The sequence below is a fragment of the Grus americana genome, chromosome 2, assembly GCF_028858705.1.
Source record: "Grus americana isolate bGruAme1 chromosome 2, bGruAme1.mat, whole genome shotgun sequence".
Classification (NCBI taxonomy): domain Eukaryota; kingdom Metazoa; phylum Chordata; class Aves; order Gruiformes; family Gruidae; genus Grus; species Grus americana.
In genome coordinates, this window is record NC_072853.1 from 168809926 (window position 1) to 168823509 (window position 13584).

General features: G+C 63.5%; 2 protein-coding genes across 3 annotated transcripts; both read right to left on the minus strand.

Annotated features, from left to right (window-relative positions):
- Positions 1-1414: 1414 nt before the first annotated feature.
- LOC129202414 (GTPase IMAP family member 5-like) lies at positions 1415-5407 on the minus strand. The gene is given in 5 exon segments (XM_054815073.1): positions 1415-3358; positions 3360-3389; positions 3391-3862; positions 3864-3999; positions 4873-5407. Coding segments are annotated over 5 exon segments (1395 nt in total). The 3' UTR covers positions 1415-3136.
- A 2222-nt stretch (positions 5408-7629) lies between these two features.
- On the minus strand, positions 7630-11410 carry LOC129203635 (gastrula zinc finger protein XlCGF49.1). 2 transcript variants are annotated; one of them, XM_054818435.1, is made up of 3 exons: positions 11307-11410; positions 9542-10361; positions 7630-8765 (listed from the first exon to the last, which is right to left on the minus strand). In XM_054818435.1, the coding sequence occupies exons 2-3, from the start codon at positions 10324-10326 to the stop codon at positions 8759-8761; spliced, it is 792 nt and encodes a 263-aa protein (XP_054674410.1). In that variant the 5' UTR covers positions 10327-10361; positions 11307-11410; the 3' UTR covers positions 7630-8758. The 2 variants fall into 2 exon arrangements, with proteins under 2 accessions (XP_054674410.1, XP_054674409.1); XM_054818434.1 differs by lacking the exon at positions 11307-11410 and adding an exon at positions 10998-11133.
- Between the last annotated feature and the right edge of the window lie 2174 nt (positions 11411-13584).

Below are 13584 nucleotides of genomic sequence, written 5' to 3' on the forward strand. Positions count from 1 at the left end.
CCTGTTGCAGCAGGACCACGACTGGGCAAGCCCCAGGCCTGGTTCCATGGGGGATGGTGTTTAACGTCTGCACAATTTTCTTTCCATCTGTGCCCCACTCGGCCCCTTCCTTTGGTCCCCTAACAGCACGATTGCCACCAGCTCTGCCTTCAGGGAGCAGCCACTAGATGGACCTCAGGATTCAGTGTTTTCACATGGGAAATGAGGGCATTTTTGAGTGCCCAGCCTTACTGGAGGTGCAGCTACTTCATGAATAGCCTTTATATTTTGCTGTGTGGACACCCAGCCTGGCAACTTTGAAGCCAAAACTTGTTCTAGTAAAAGCCTCTTCAGTCCGCTGAGCCAGGAAAATTGGCAGCCCTGCCCGTGTGTGGAGGAGGAAGACAGAGCTGATGTGTTGGCTGTGGGCACAGAGCTGTGGGGAGAAGAAGTACCCAACTAAAATGCATCCCATAGGGAGGACATGATATTTTCTGTACTTGCCCATTTCTGTGATTATTGTGCAGTTTCTGCTGTTCGAGAGCAGAACCGGCTCCTCAGTGTCAGCTGATACAAGGCTGTTTGTTCAGCACAGCTGATTAGCAATTCAGAGAAATCTCTTCCCACACACATTCTCTCTAACATGCCCTGCCGCACTTCACAGGCAATGGTTAAACTCCAGCCAGTGTATCTGGAGAAGAAAAAACCATAAACATCAGAAGCTGCAAAATTAAAACTCTGGGATAAAATGCACAGGTGCCTTTGGTAAATTATTTTAAATTCTGCTACTATTATTCCAGGAGAAAAAAAAAAAATTGTAATACCTGCTTTTAGTGTGTGTGGGTTATGATTTTCATGAATAAGGCTTGACCAATGTTTTTTTCCAAATAAGAACTGCAAGTCAACAGAGATGGAAATTTTGATTGCATTTCCATAATGGTTCTTTAACAAACTCCTTGTTTTCAAGTTTGTTTGTACCAGTAGTACACACCGGGTCTTTACAGGAACATTAACTTCTTGTGGTTATCTGCACCCTATGAATATCTGAGTCGAATGAATGAAAAAGCAGTTCTCTGTCCTGCCTGAGTGTTTGAAGAAAGAAATGCCTTTGTTTTAACTCTAATGAAGTTCTTTAAGCTTTTTTCCTCTAAACTTGTCACATGAGTCTTTCACATACTTTATTTTTAATTCTTTGCTTATTTTGCAGAAAGGAAATTAGGAATAGAATAGAATAGAATAGAATAGAATAGAATAGAATAGTTCTGTTGGAAGGGACCTATAATGATCATCTGGTCCAACTGCCTCACCACTTCAGGGCTGACCATATCTTGCAGGATTTAGAAATGCAATATTTATCCCAGTTTTTTGTTTTATTTATGGTCTGTTAGTTTTACGATGGTGTTTCCCATTTGTGACAAAGGGTGTAGCTGGTTCCTTTCACAACTGTTTTTCACTGTGATGCTGAGCCCCGGGAGGCTCAAATGGAGGGCGATCAGTCCCCACTCCCCAGGGAGCAGAGGAGTTTCAGCCCTGCCAACTCAGCAGGCACTGCACTGCAGGGGATGTTGTGGGCCACAGGCAGGGGAACAGCATCCTCCCTCTCCTTCCTGTTTAGGGAGGATGGGCCGGGGGTGAGGAAGGGGAGCTGCCCTTTCTGCAAAAGCTGAGGTTATCCATGCTTCCCTTCGCCTGCCCTGAGCTTTGTTATCTGCAATGCCTAGAGCTCACTGCAGCCATGGAAAAAGCCTGTTCACAGGACCTTTGGTAGCGGGCTCACACCCTGGGCTGGTTTCCCACTGAGCCACCAGGCTGGACTTTCCCTGGCTCAGGAGACATCTCCAGTGCCGGCATCAAACACTCCCAGTGCTGTTCTTGGAGCCACCGTGGGCACTGGCCCCGGCCATGGCCCCGCACAGACCCATCTCTTGCCCACTCTGCAGTGGATCCCTCTGGGAGGACCCCCCCTCTTTTACCCTGGTGCTTTGCTGATGCTCTCAGCTCTGTGGAGCCTTTTGCCGACCCTCAAGGCGTCTGTGGCTCTGCCGAGGTCACTGAAATGCAACTGCATTGCACAGGAAACCCAGATGAACTGGCCTGGAGCTGAGAGGAGATCACTGTTGTCCCCCGTGTCCGCACCCATGGGACCAGCACTGCGGGACAGAGCTGAAAGCTCCAAGACACCAGGGAGAGACCCCAGTGCCGCAGGCAAAGGCCCTGCCAGACTTCCCAGGCCATCTGCATGGGTCTTCCCTCATCTCATATTTTCACTGACCTAGGGAGGAAAACAAAATGTCCCCTGCCCAGCTGACCCCAGCTGCAGCTCCCTGATGGACATCGGAGGCAGGGGAAGGGTGATAGGTCCTGACACCGTGCCCTGGGGCAGGGACTGCTTTGGTCTGAGGAACAGTGCAGGTCCCACAGCCACCCTTGCACTCCTGGCCCGGCAGAGAAGGGCTGCCACCATCTCTTCTCTCCCTTCCCAACCAGCCCTCGTGTCTCTATCACACTTGATAAGCAAGCGTTTGGTGGCTTCTCCAAGAGCAGTGGCAGCAGCGACTGCACGCACAGCAGTAAATCAGGGCGCCCAGGGCTGTGTGTGGCAGCGTGGTAGGATGGTGCCAGGCCAGGAATGGTGGGTTTGAAGTATTTTAATTTATAATCTCCCTTGGAAATAGTGATAATTACATGAGGACTCCCTGGGCTGGAGAGCAGCATGTATCTGTGGCGCTCCATGTGCCAGATGGACGTGGACACGCTGGAGCGGGTGCAGTGAAGGGCTGTGAAGATGACTGGGGCATTGAAGCATCTGACAGATGAGGAGGGGCTGGGAGAGCTGGGACTGTTCAGCCTGGAGAAGAGGAGGCTGAGGGCGATCCTGTCCTCACCTGATGGAGACCAAGTGGTGCCCGGTGCCAGGATGAGAGGGGATGGGCACAAACAGAAACATGTGAAATTCCATTTAAACATCAGAAAACTTTTTTCACTTTGAGGGTGACTGCTGGCACAGGCTGCCTGGAGAGTGGTGGAGTCTCCATCCCTGGAGGTGTCCAAAACCTAAGTGGACACAGTCCTGGGCAACCAGCTCTGGGGAACCCTGCTTTTTAGTTGGACTAGATGATCTCCAGAGGTCCCTGTCAGCCTCAATATTCCTGTGACTCTATGATTCATCACTACCACGAAATAAGGAAATCAGGAAAAAATAAAGAAGTTCAGCATAAATAAGGAAAATCAGGAAAAACAGAGCAAGGACAAAAAGAATTATCCCACAACCCACAATTATCCTGCATGGTGTAGCTCTGGACTGCTCCATCATTTTCCTCTCTGCTTTGTACCTCCCTATGTGATACTCCACTTTCTCTTCCGTTAAACTGGGCTCCAAGGTACATGTCGTTGCTGTACCACTTGGCCCCTGTTCTCCCACACCACGCAGTAGACCATCCCCATCAGCTTGACAACCTGCTGCTCCCATTTGGCACCTACTGCTCTGCTGTTGAAGCCACAGTACCTGCTCCCACACCGCAGGATGAGGTCCTGGAGCGCTCTGTTGTCTCAATACTGCAGGTAATCGTGCAGCAACGTCCCCGCCAGGTCTTATGCATGGGTGAGTAGGATGATTGCGTGCCTCAAAACATCAGCGCCAAAAGTATCCTGCAGTCTCTGCATGGCCTCCTTGTCCTCCTCGATGAATTGGCCCAGCTTGGTTACCAGCAGCAGTGTGTGGAGGCCCAGCAAGTACAGCCTGACGCAATGAGTAATTTCTTTGTACACCTCACTGATGGCCGTTCTTGGATGAAAAATACCGGCCGTGTCAATGACCGTGATGTCCTTGCCATTGCAGAGCCCTTGCGCTTGTGCACAGCTCACGGTCATCAGCTTGGTCAAACTTGGATTTGAACACGTGTTCTTTGAAGAAAGTGTTCTCAGTGGTGCTTTTCTCTGCTCCACTCTTCCCAACCAGGAAGAGCCTTGTCGCTGAGCCCTCGCCATCCCCGGGCAGCACACTGGACAGCCATGGCCACGCTGCATGGACAAAAGCAGACATACACCGACTCCTGTTAGCACCACGGTGCTGCCTGCGCCAGGTCCCTGGGGTGTCTGCATGGGTTGTCCCCCAGGAGGCCCTCCCTGAGGCTGCCGGGGGGTCTGGGGCAGCTGGGGACACCGGTAACATCCTCCGGGCACCCTTGAAGCTCTCTCGCACAGCCTGCTTCCCCTCTCCAGGTCTTCCCGCCTGCAAAACAGGCACCACACCAGGTTTGTGCAGGCAGAAGTTCAGGCAGGGAGAAACCAGCTCCCTCCCTGCATGGCTCTTCTGGCTGCCTGGGCATGCCTGGAATCCCTTCCTCCCCGCAAAAAACCTTCCAGCCAGTGTAAAGCTTCACATGTTTCCCTCCCCTGCACCTCCAGCCTGGTACCTTTGCACTGCCTGGCTGGAGCGAGCGCTGAGGCAGGAGTTCCCCCCCCCTGCAGCCGCAGAGCTCGTCCCTTCTGGTGCCTCTCTGCCGGCGCACGGAGCGAGACAGGGGATTGCCCTTGCCCATGGGAGCAAGGCTTGGCCCGGAGCTCGGGCTCCTTTGTGGGCAAGCAGGCGGGGGGGGGGGGGTGGTGGCAGAGACCGTGTCCCCTTGGAAGATCTCAGAACCATCAGGAAGTGCCTGTGTGCAGCGACGGCGGCAGCGATGGCAGCAACAGCAAAGGCCTCGTGCCGTAGCTGGGATGGCACGCAGACCCTTGGCGGCAGCGGCTCCTCCCCACGGCACAGGGCTGTGGGGTGCCGAAACGCTGCCTGTGCTGCAGGAAGACAGGCCCTAAAGGAGCAAAAGCACACAGCAGACATGGGGGGAGGAATGCTTAACAGACAGCCCCCTGCTTCCTGCCTGCCCCACACCTCACCCCTGTATCGTGACCCTGCGCCGACCACAAACCTCTGGCCCGTGGCCACACGTCTGACATGATGATTGGAAGCAAAAGCTGTGGGGCAGGTAGGACTGGTGTGCCCTGGAGTCCTGGCAAGCTCCTGGTACCTCTGCACGCTGCTGTTGGTGCCTGCGCCGTGCTCCCAGTACCTCTGCACACTGCTGTGGGTGCCCATGCAGTGCTCCCGGTACCTCTGCACACTGCTGTGGGTGCCCATGCAGTGCTCCCGGTACCTCTGCACACTGCTGTGGGTGCCCATGCAGTGCTCCCGGTACCTCTGCACACTGCTGTGGGTGCCCATGCAGTGCTCCCGGTACCTCTGCACACTGCTGTGGGTGCCCATGCAGTGCTCCCGGTACCTCTGCACACTGCTGTGGGTGCCCATGCAGTGCTCCTGGTACCTCTGCACACTGCTGTGGGTGCCCATGCAGTGCTCCTGGTACCTCTGCACACTGCTGTGGGTGCCCATGCAGTGCTCCTGGTACCTCTGCACACTGCTGTGGGTGCCCATGCAGTGCTCCTGGTACCTCTGCACACTGCTGTGGGTGCCAGTGCTGTGCCCAAGCCGGGGCAGAGCTGAGCCCAAGCATGGTTGGGGTGATGCCCCTGTCACAGGGGCAGCCCCAGGGGACAGTTCCCTTCCCGACATTGATCGTGTCGCCACTGTCACCGACCAGGAGGCACAGCGGAGCAGCCCCACCACCCAGAAACCATAGCCCCAAGCTTCGATGCCTGCACTGCCAGAGCTCACCAAGGGTGTCCAAGGGCGATGCCTGCTCACAGACAGCCAACCCCCCCGCCCCCCCGTGCTGCTTCTGGCGCTGCTGCAGGCACCAGCCACAGCCACAGCCCAGCACAGGCTGCAGCAGCTCCTGGCCACAGCCCAGGCTGGCCAAGGCCACCACAGCTACGCTGTCACCGGAGCCATTGCCCACCGTAGAGGAAAGGTGCTCAGCCTCAGGCACCGCTGGGGGCCGTGGGTGCTGCTCTCTGTGGGGTCTCGCATGTCCTGGGCTTCCCCCTCCGTGGGCTTCCAGCTGCCTGCGGCTCCGCTCACCTGGCAGGATGTGGGTGCCCCGGCCAGGTGCAGCAAAAGCACCGAACCACACAGAAATGGGGAAGAGGCAGAGTTTCAGCCCCTGTTACTGGAAACAAAGTGGGTGGGAAGGAGAAAGTGAGACCTTGCCCGTACACAGGATCCCAGCGCGGCCATGCCGGGGCAGTGACGTCCTGCCGGCGGGGCAGGTGTCCTGTCCTGTGAAACCGGGGTTCTCCCCAAAACCTCCCTGGGGTCTCAGTGGGGATGTTGCCCCGTTCCCATCCATGCAGGCGCGACCCACCCATCCTGCCTCTCTATGGCCCCCCTGCCTCCACGGCTTGCTGGGACCTGCCACGGGGACGTGGCCTCGTCCAGATGCTCAAAGGCGCCACGGCACGCTGGCACCCTCCCTGGTCCCCAGCGCCTGCCTGGGCCCACCCTCTGGCCTCATGCTGGTACCTGGTGGCCCCAGTACCTGTCTGCCGGGGCACCATGGGCCCGGGGGGCAGCACCGGCCACAGAGCCCCCGGAGTGGAGCCACAACGCTCGGTGTCGGCATGGGGAGCAGTAGGGCTGGAGCATGGGGACATCGGGACACTGGGTGTTCAAACACTGGGACAGGGGACATGGGGACATTGGGACCTAGGACACAGCAACGACATCACGGGTGTCAGGGACATTGGGGCCCAGGACATGGGACACTGGGACATTGGGTGTCAGGGACATTGGAACTCAGGACACAGGGACGTGGGGACCCAGGGACCTCAGAGCCTAAGGACTAAGGGATCCCAGGGATCCAGTGACTCCAGAGATCAAGCGAGGACCAGGTGGTCCCACAGAACCAGAGATCCCAGGGATTTTGGGGACCCCAGGACATGGGGCTGGCCCCCACATGCGTGCACAACGCGGGGTGCCGGTGCTGCACGGGGGCCCTGTTCCGCTGGCGATTTTCCCCGCCGGCAGCACGCGTGCTCTGTGCAGGCAGCTGCACGAGGGCAGGAGTTGGGCGAAGGGGAACCGCTGCCATAAAACCAGCAAGGGTGGCAGAGGCAGAGTCCGGCAGCGACAAGGGACATGACAGGGATGGGAGGTGCTGGGCTGGGGCCATGCTGGGACGGTGACTGAGCTGCCTGGGTTTGTGGGGCAGAGACAACCGTAGGGCACCGGGACGTGCTGGAAGGGAAACCTCATGCCCACCACAGCCTGTGCGCCGACGGCAGAGCTTCAGCCATGCTCCCCACCCCGGCGGCAAATGCCCCGTGCCTGCCGTACGAGCCGTGCCAGGAACCCCCTCCGGCACATTATCCTTGAAACACAGCGACGAGCGGTGCTCCGGCAGCGCCAAGCATGAGAAGGATTTCCCAGGTGCTCTGGGCCAGCAGCACCCAGGGCTGGGTGCAGTGGGGGCTGGTGGCGACGGCCGAGCTCGTGGCACAGCCCAGGCTCGCCATGCTGGCCAGCAGCGCCGGCCCAAGCCCATGGAGTGGTCCCCAAGCTCGCGTACGGCTGACGTTGGGGGTTTCCCTGCTCCTGGCCACCGCCCGTCCCAGTTACATCCCTCCCTTGGCACGGTGGAGGTGCAGCACATGTTCCACCGATCCCCGGTGCAGGATTTGGCCGAGCCCTGCCAGGTTTGCGACCAGCCTGGCAGTGCTCCCCGTGCTCCACAAGCTCCCCGCGAGATGGAGACGTGGGATTTTCCAGGCTTTAATTCATTTAATGATACACATCAAAGTACCTGCATTTCCACACAGCAGCGGCAAGGGAAGCGGTGGGGGGGGACGGGGCAGCGTGGGGGGGGGTCCCTGTGCAGGCACCCGCACAGGGCTTTGCTTCTTGTCTGAGGGTACCGGAGCCCAGGGGAAGCTCGTGGGCAGCGCAGCGCTGGCCAGTAACCCGCAGCTGACACCGAGACAGCCCTGTACAGAGTGGCACATTCTGGGGAAAAATCCCTAGGTTTGGAAAATGCTTTTCGGCTGCTTGTTGTTACTCACGCAGAGCATCCTGCCCAGGGCTGGGCAGCGCTGCCGGTGCCACTGGTGGTGTGGGGCGAAGGCCGGGGTGCCACGAAGCGCCACATGTCCCCCCACGGGGACGTTCACCCTGGAAGCTCATCCTGAAGCCCTCGGCTGGCGTAGGGCGTCACACAAGGGGTGACACGAGGGTGGGGGGGGGATCTGCGGGAGGGAGCCCCGGCCCAGCTCCCTCAGGAGCCAGCAGCAACCGGGACATTGCCGTCACTGGGAGCCAGGGCCGTGCCATGCACCGGTCCCTGCCTGCAGCCGCTCGTGCCCGGCACGGAACAGAAGGGCGGTTTTCCTGTCCCAGCTGCGGCTCACCTCTCCCAGCCGGGCTCCAGCTCTCCGCCGCGGTTTGGAGTCGGCACATCCCCAGAGCGGAGCCCTCCCACCTGCTGGGCACTTGTGGTCCTCCCCACCGCCCCAACCCCACAGCGGGTGCTCCCCGCCACCTCCAGGTTGTCCTTCGGCTCCTCGCCACCGGCACTGCACCGGGACCTCTGCGCTGCCTGGGCTGGGGGTCTCTGCCTCGCCGCAGTGGGGTGCAGCTCCCTGCCTCGCCGCAGTCCCTCCTCCGTGCCGGAGCTGCTGCCGGTGGGGAAGCAGTGTCCACCCTTGAGCTTTATGTTTTATTTTATTTTTATTTTGCGTGATTTCTGCGCTGGCGGGGGCTCTCCTCTTCACGCCCCTCTCCCCGGTGTTGCCCACGGCAGCACGGTGGTGCAGCTCCTTCCCCACGAAACGTGGCGTGTGGCCGGCAGCTGACAGCTGTTGACATCCGGCTCCGCTCCGGCAGTCGCAGCCGTCATTCCCTGGGCGAGCAAGCAGAGCAGAGGTTACCCCGCGCCAGCACCTGGCACACCAGCCATGCTGGGTGGTGAGTGGGTTCACCACGCCGGACCGCAGCCACAGCAGGGCAGGGGGACATGTGAGGATGCCCTGGGGAAACCTCCCTCCTCTTCCTCCTCCTCCTCCCGGCTCTCTCGCCCTGGCCTGGGGGGTTTAAGGTACGGCACCAGGCTGCACTGCCACGGTGCTGGCGAAAGGGAGGAAGGGCTCCCAGGGAAGCACACTGGCTGCGCGAGGCTCCTCCTGGCGTGGGGGACGGGAGGGCCTGAGGCCCCCGGTGCTGGCAGGACCGGCCTCGTGACTGTCAGGAGAAAAACCCCAGGAGAAGGACGAAGGACGGGAAGCGGGTGAGGATCAGGGCTGGAGGGGTTCCCAGGCCAAGGCAGGGCTGCTGGCACCCAGTGACGGCTGCCTTTGTGGCCAGCTGGGCTGTGCACCCCAAGCAGGAGTGCCAGCAGCTCCCCACGCTGTGCTGATGGGGCCGTCCCATGCCCTAAAACCCCAGGGAAGTGACTAGTGACCCCCAGCTCCCCTGGGACAGAATTCCCCATTGCAAGAGGGAGAGCAAGTGGGGTGCCAGGGACTCTCACAGCACCTCGAAGGGGAACCATCTGGGGCGGGGGGGGGGCGCAGGGGCAGAGCCCCAAAGGCAGGGGGGTGGCGTGGGCACCACCGGGACCTGTGCTTGGAGGGAGGCCGGCGCGGGCAGGGGGTGCCGAGGCGGGGTGGAGGGGCTCACGTGAGGGCGGCCTCGGCCCCGTGGGTGCGCTGGTGCGCAGTGAGGTTGACCTTCTGAGCAAAGCTCTTGCCGCACTGGGCGCAGGAGAAGGGGGTCTCGCCGGTGTGGGTGCGCCGGTGGATCTTCAGGGAGCCCTTGTGGCTGAAGCTCTTGCCGCAGTCGGGGCAGGCGAAGGGCCGCTCCCCGCAGTGGCTGCGTTGGTGCGTGGCCAGGCTGCTCCGGCAGCTGAAGCCCTTCCCGCACCGGGCGCAGGCGAAGGGGCCGCCGGCCGCCTCATGCGGCTCTGGTGAGCGGCTGCCGCCGGGCTGGACCTCGGCAGCGGTGCCGGGCCGGTCCTCGGAGTGGGTGCGCTGGTGGTTGAGGAGGAAGCGCTGCTCGCGAAAGCGCTTCCCGCAGCGCTGGCAGGAGAAGGGCTTCTCGCCGCTGTGGATGCGCTGGTGGGTGAGCAGGTTCTGCTTGAGGCTGAAGCTCTTCTGGCAGACGCCGCACTGGTAGGGACGCTCCCCGGTGTGGATGCGCTGGTGGATGATGAGGTTATGCTTGAGGCTGAAGGCTTTGCCGCACTCGGCGCAGATGAAGGTGCGTTCCCCGGCGTGGTGCTTCTGGTGCCGGGCGAGGCTGGGCTGCTGGCCGAAGCATTCCCCGCAGAGGATGCACTTGAACTCCTTCTCCTCCTCCTCCTCCGCCTGGCTGTGGATCACCAGCGCCTTCTCATCCCCCAGGCCCTCCTCGCCGCCCGGGAAGGCGAAAGGGTTCTCGCCCGTGGGCGAAGCCAGGTCCGTCATGGGCACCCGCTGCCGGGCTCACGGCGCCCGCATCCCTGGGGAGCGCAGACAGGGACGGTTGCAGCTCCCGGCACCGGCCCCGGCACCTCGGGGAACTGGTCGGACCGGGGCGTGCCGGGACTGCCAGCACCAGCCGAGCCCCTCGGCTGCTCCCACCCCCCGTGTCCGTGTTCCCTGCCGAGCCCCGGCTGTGCCGTGCCACCCGCGTCTCCCCTAAGGGGCCGTGAGGAACCCCGAGGAGGAGGCTGCCGGGGCCGGGCCTCGACCGCGGCGGGAAGGCGGGCGTGTGCCGGGCCGGGACCTCGTGGGCCGGGGCTGGTTGGGCGGGCAGCTGCCTGCGAAGTCCAGGCAGGGTACGGGCAGCTGCCCCGGGGGTGGCGGTTTGGCCGGCGGGACCGGGCCCAGGCGGATGGGGGGGGGGGGGGGGCGCGCCGCGGACGGACACCGGGGACCCCCCGCTGAGGCCCGGGAGGGAGCCGGGCTGCGCCGCAGTGCGCCGGGCCGGAACGAGCCGAGCCGAGCCGAGCGGGCCCGAGCCCAGCCGAGTCGGCCCGAGCCCAGCCGAGCGGGCCCGAGCCCAGCCGAGCGGGCCCGAGCCCAGCCGAGCCCAGCCGAGCCCAGCCGAGCGGGCCCGAGCCCAGCCGAGCCGAGCGGGGCCGCGCCGCCCTTACCTGCCCCGAGCGCCGCAGGTACGGCCCCGGCGCGGCCCGATGCGCTGGGCCCGGCCCGGTCTCGGGCTCTCCCGGCGCATCCCGACCCGGCGGGTTCCGCGCGTGTCCGCGGCGCTTCCTGCACCGAAGGGGGCCGGGCCGGGCCGGGCCGCAGCCGCCGCGGGGCCGCGCAGGGGCCGTGCGGGGCGCAGCGGGGGGGTCCCCGGCCCCGCTCCCCCGCCCTCCCGCCCCCCTCCCGGGGCTCCCGGTCCCCCCGGTCCCCCCGGTCCCCCCGGTCCCCCCGCCCGCAGCGCATCCCCCGGCGCTGACCTGCCCGAGCCGCCGCCGCGCCGCGTCCCTCTGGCCCCGCCCGGCCCCGCCCGCCCGGCTGACGCACCGGCGCCCGCCTGCGCCCATCACCGCGGCCTTGCGGCGGCTCCGCCCGAAGGGGACCGGAGGGGCGGCAGGGCCGGGCTCGGCAGCATCGCACCCCCCCCCCCCCCCCCCGGCAGCATCACCCCCCGGGCAGCATCACCCCCCCCCCCCCGGTCAGGACGCCCACCCTGCCAGGGGACAACCGGCCCCCCCCCCCCCCCAAGGCCGCTTGCCCCCAACCCACAAACACGTCACCCCACCCCGGGGCCCAGGATCTGGCCCAAATTGCCCCAAAACCAGAGGAACCGGCCCGGCTGCCCGAGCTGGGGTGCAGGAGCGGGAATGGCGGGGCCAGCAGGACGGGGAGCGCCGGGGACCCAAACCGGAGGGGTCCCAAACCACGGCCCCCGTCAGACCCGGGCGCTGCCGTTGGCACACGGGGCAGTTCCGTGACCCCGGTGTGTGTTTGCCCCAGGACAAGAACAAGCGAAGCCCCTTGGGTCCTGCCCCCCGCAGCCCCCCATGCCCTCACCTCCTTGAACTCCTGGGTGTCCCCCGGGGCAGCCGGGGCCAGGGCTGCTCGGCCACTCGCCCGGCTGGTGGCACACGGTGCCCACGGCGTGCTGAGCACGTGGGCTCTGAGCCCGCGGGTGACTCCAGTGGGCGGGAAGGCTGCCAAGGTTGCCAAGCCCCTGTGCCGCGGTTTGGGGCCATTTGCACGGGGAGGAGCCCCCCTTGCGCTGGCCGGGCTCCCTGGGTGCCGGGGGACCCTCATCCGACACGCAGTGTGGCCATCGTGGCTGGGTCCTGGGCCAGGACATCCCGGTGATGCCGAGTCACCCCGGGCCACGTGGGAGCAGTGGCTTCTCCCAGACCGGGACAGGCTCGTGTGCGCCGGCATGGCAGGGCAGCCCATGCCAGCGGGGAACTGCCCTCCGGCAGGACCGGGGGGTCCCAATGGATCCCCCCACCAGAACAGGGAGCTGCAGCCAGACAGTGCCGGAGCGAGAGTCACCAGCCGTCCTTGGGAGCACCGGGACGTTTTGCTGACAGCACGGGAGATGTGATGGTGACCCCGGCACAAAGCTGGCTGTGCCACCGGTCCCCGAGCCACCGCTGTGACCGTTGTGCGGACCTCACCGTGCAGAGCCCGGCACCCTGCCTGTGGCACCGGCACAGATTTGCCCCGCAATTGCAGGGATGGGGAAGGGAGCGGCCAAGCCCGTGGCTGGGCACTGTGGGCCGTGCAGTGCCTGGTTCGGGGGCCATGCTGGTCCTGGGCTCCCAGCACAGCCAGGGACGAGGCATTTCTGCCCGTTGTGGTCCCACGGCATCCCCAGCCGCCCCAGCGGTGCCCTTGCGCCTGCCACGAGCACCTCCAGGCCGTAACTAACCCTGGCGCTGCACGGACCGTGGTGTCCTGGGGATGTTCAGCAGCCGCAGAGGACGTTGGAGGGCACCGGACCCGGCACAGGCAGCGTGGCACAGCTGGGGACCCAGCAGCCGTTCTTGGCACAGCAGGTCTCCGCAGGCTGCAGCTTGCCGGTGCTTGGCAGCCGGGCAGCGTGCTCGGCTGGGATGCCCATCGGCAAAGATCGCTATGGCTCCATTGCCTGGACGTGGTGTGCCAGGGCCGGGCGATGCCAAAAACTGGCCCCGTCCACACCTGCCTTCCCAGAACCTCTGCCGAAGCCTGGACCTGGCTGCTGGGGTTGCCGGGGGGGCGAGTGGGGACGTGTCCCCTTCCTGAGGTGACCGTGACCATGAGTGTTGAAGCTGGCTGGGGGGACAGCCGGGATGTGGCTGGGAAGCCACCGAGCTGGCGTCACTCCTGCTCTGGTGGGAGGTGGTGGAGCCGGGGGCTGCCATGGGACAGGGCAGGGGACGTCCCTTCCTGAGTGGTGACAGGGCAATGGCAGGAGGCTGCTGCGGCTTCCACGTCCCCACCAGCACACGGTGAGCGGCACAGCCGGGCACAGCTTGTGGCAAAAGCGCCTGTGGCCCCAGGCGCAAGGGATGGGGTCGTGCTGGTGCCGAGGGGCCCGGGAGACCCATCCTTGGGGCAGGACCCCCCGGCGTGGTCGCTGCTCCGAGGTGTTGGTAGGAAACCTGGCCGGGCGAAGGCTGCCAGGCTCCTGGGACCTGCACCGGCAAGGCAGAGCCGTCATGCCGCCAGCGGCACGAGGAGGAGCTGTTGGAAATGGCTGGATTCATCACCGCTGCTGAACCGAGC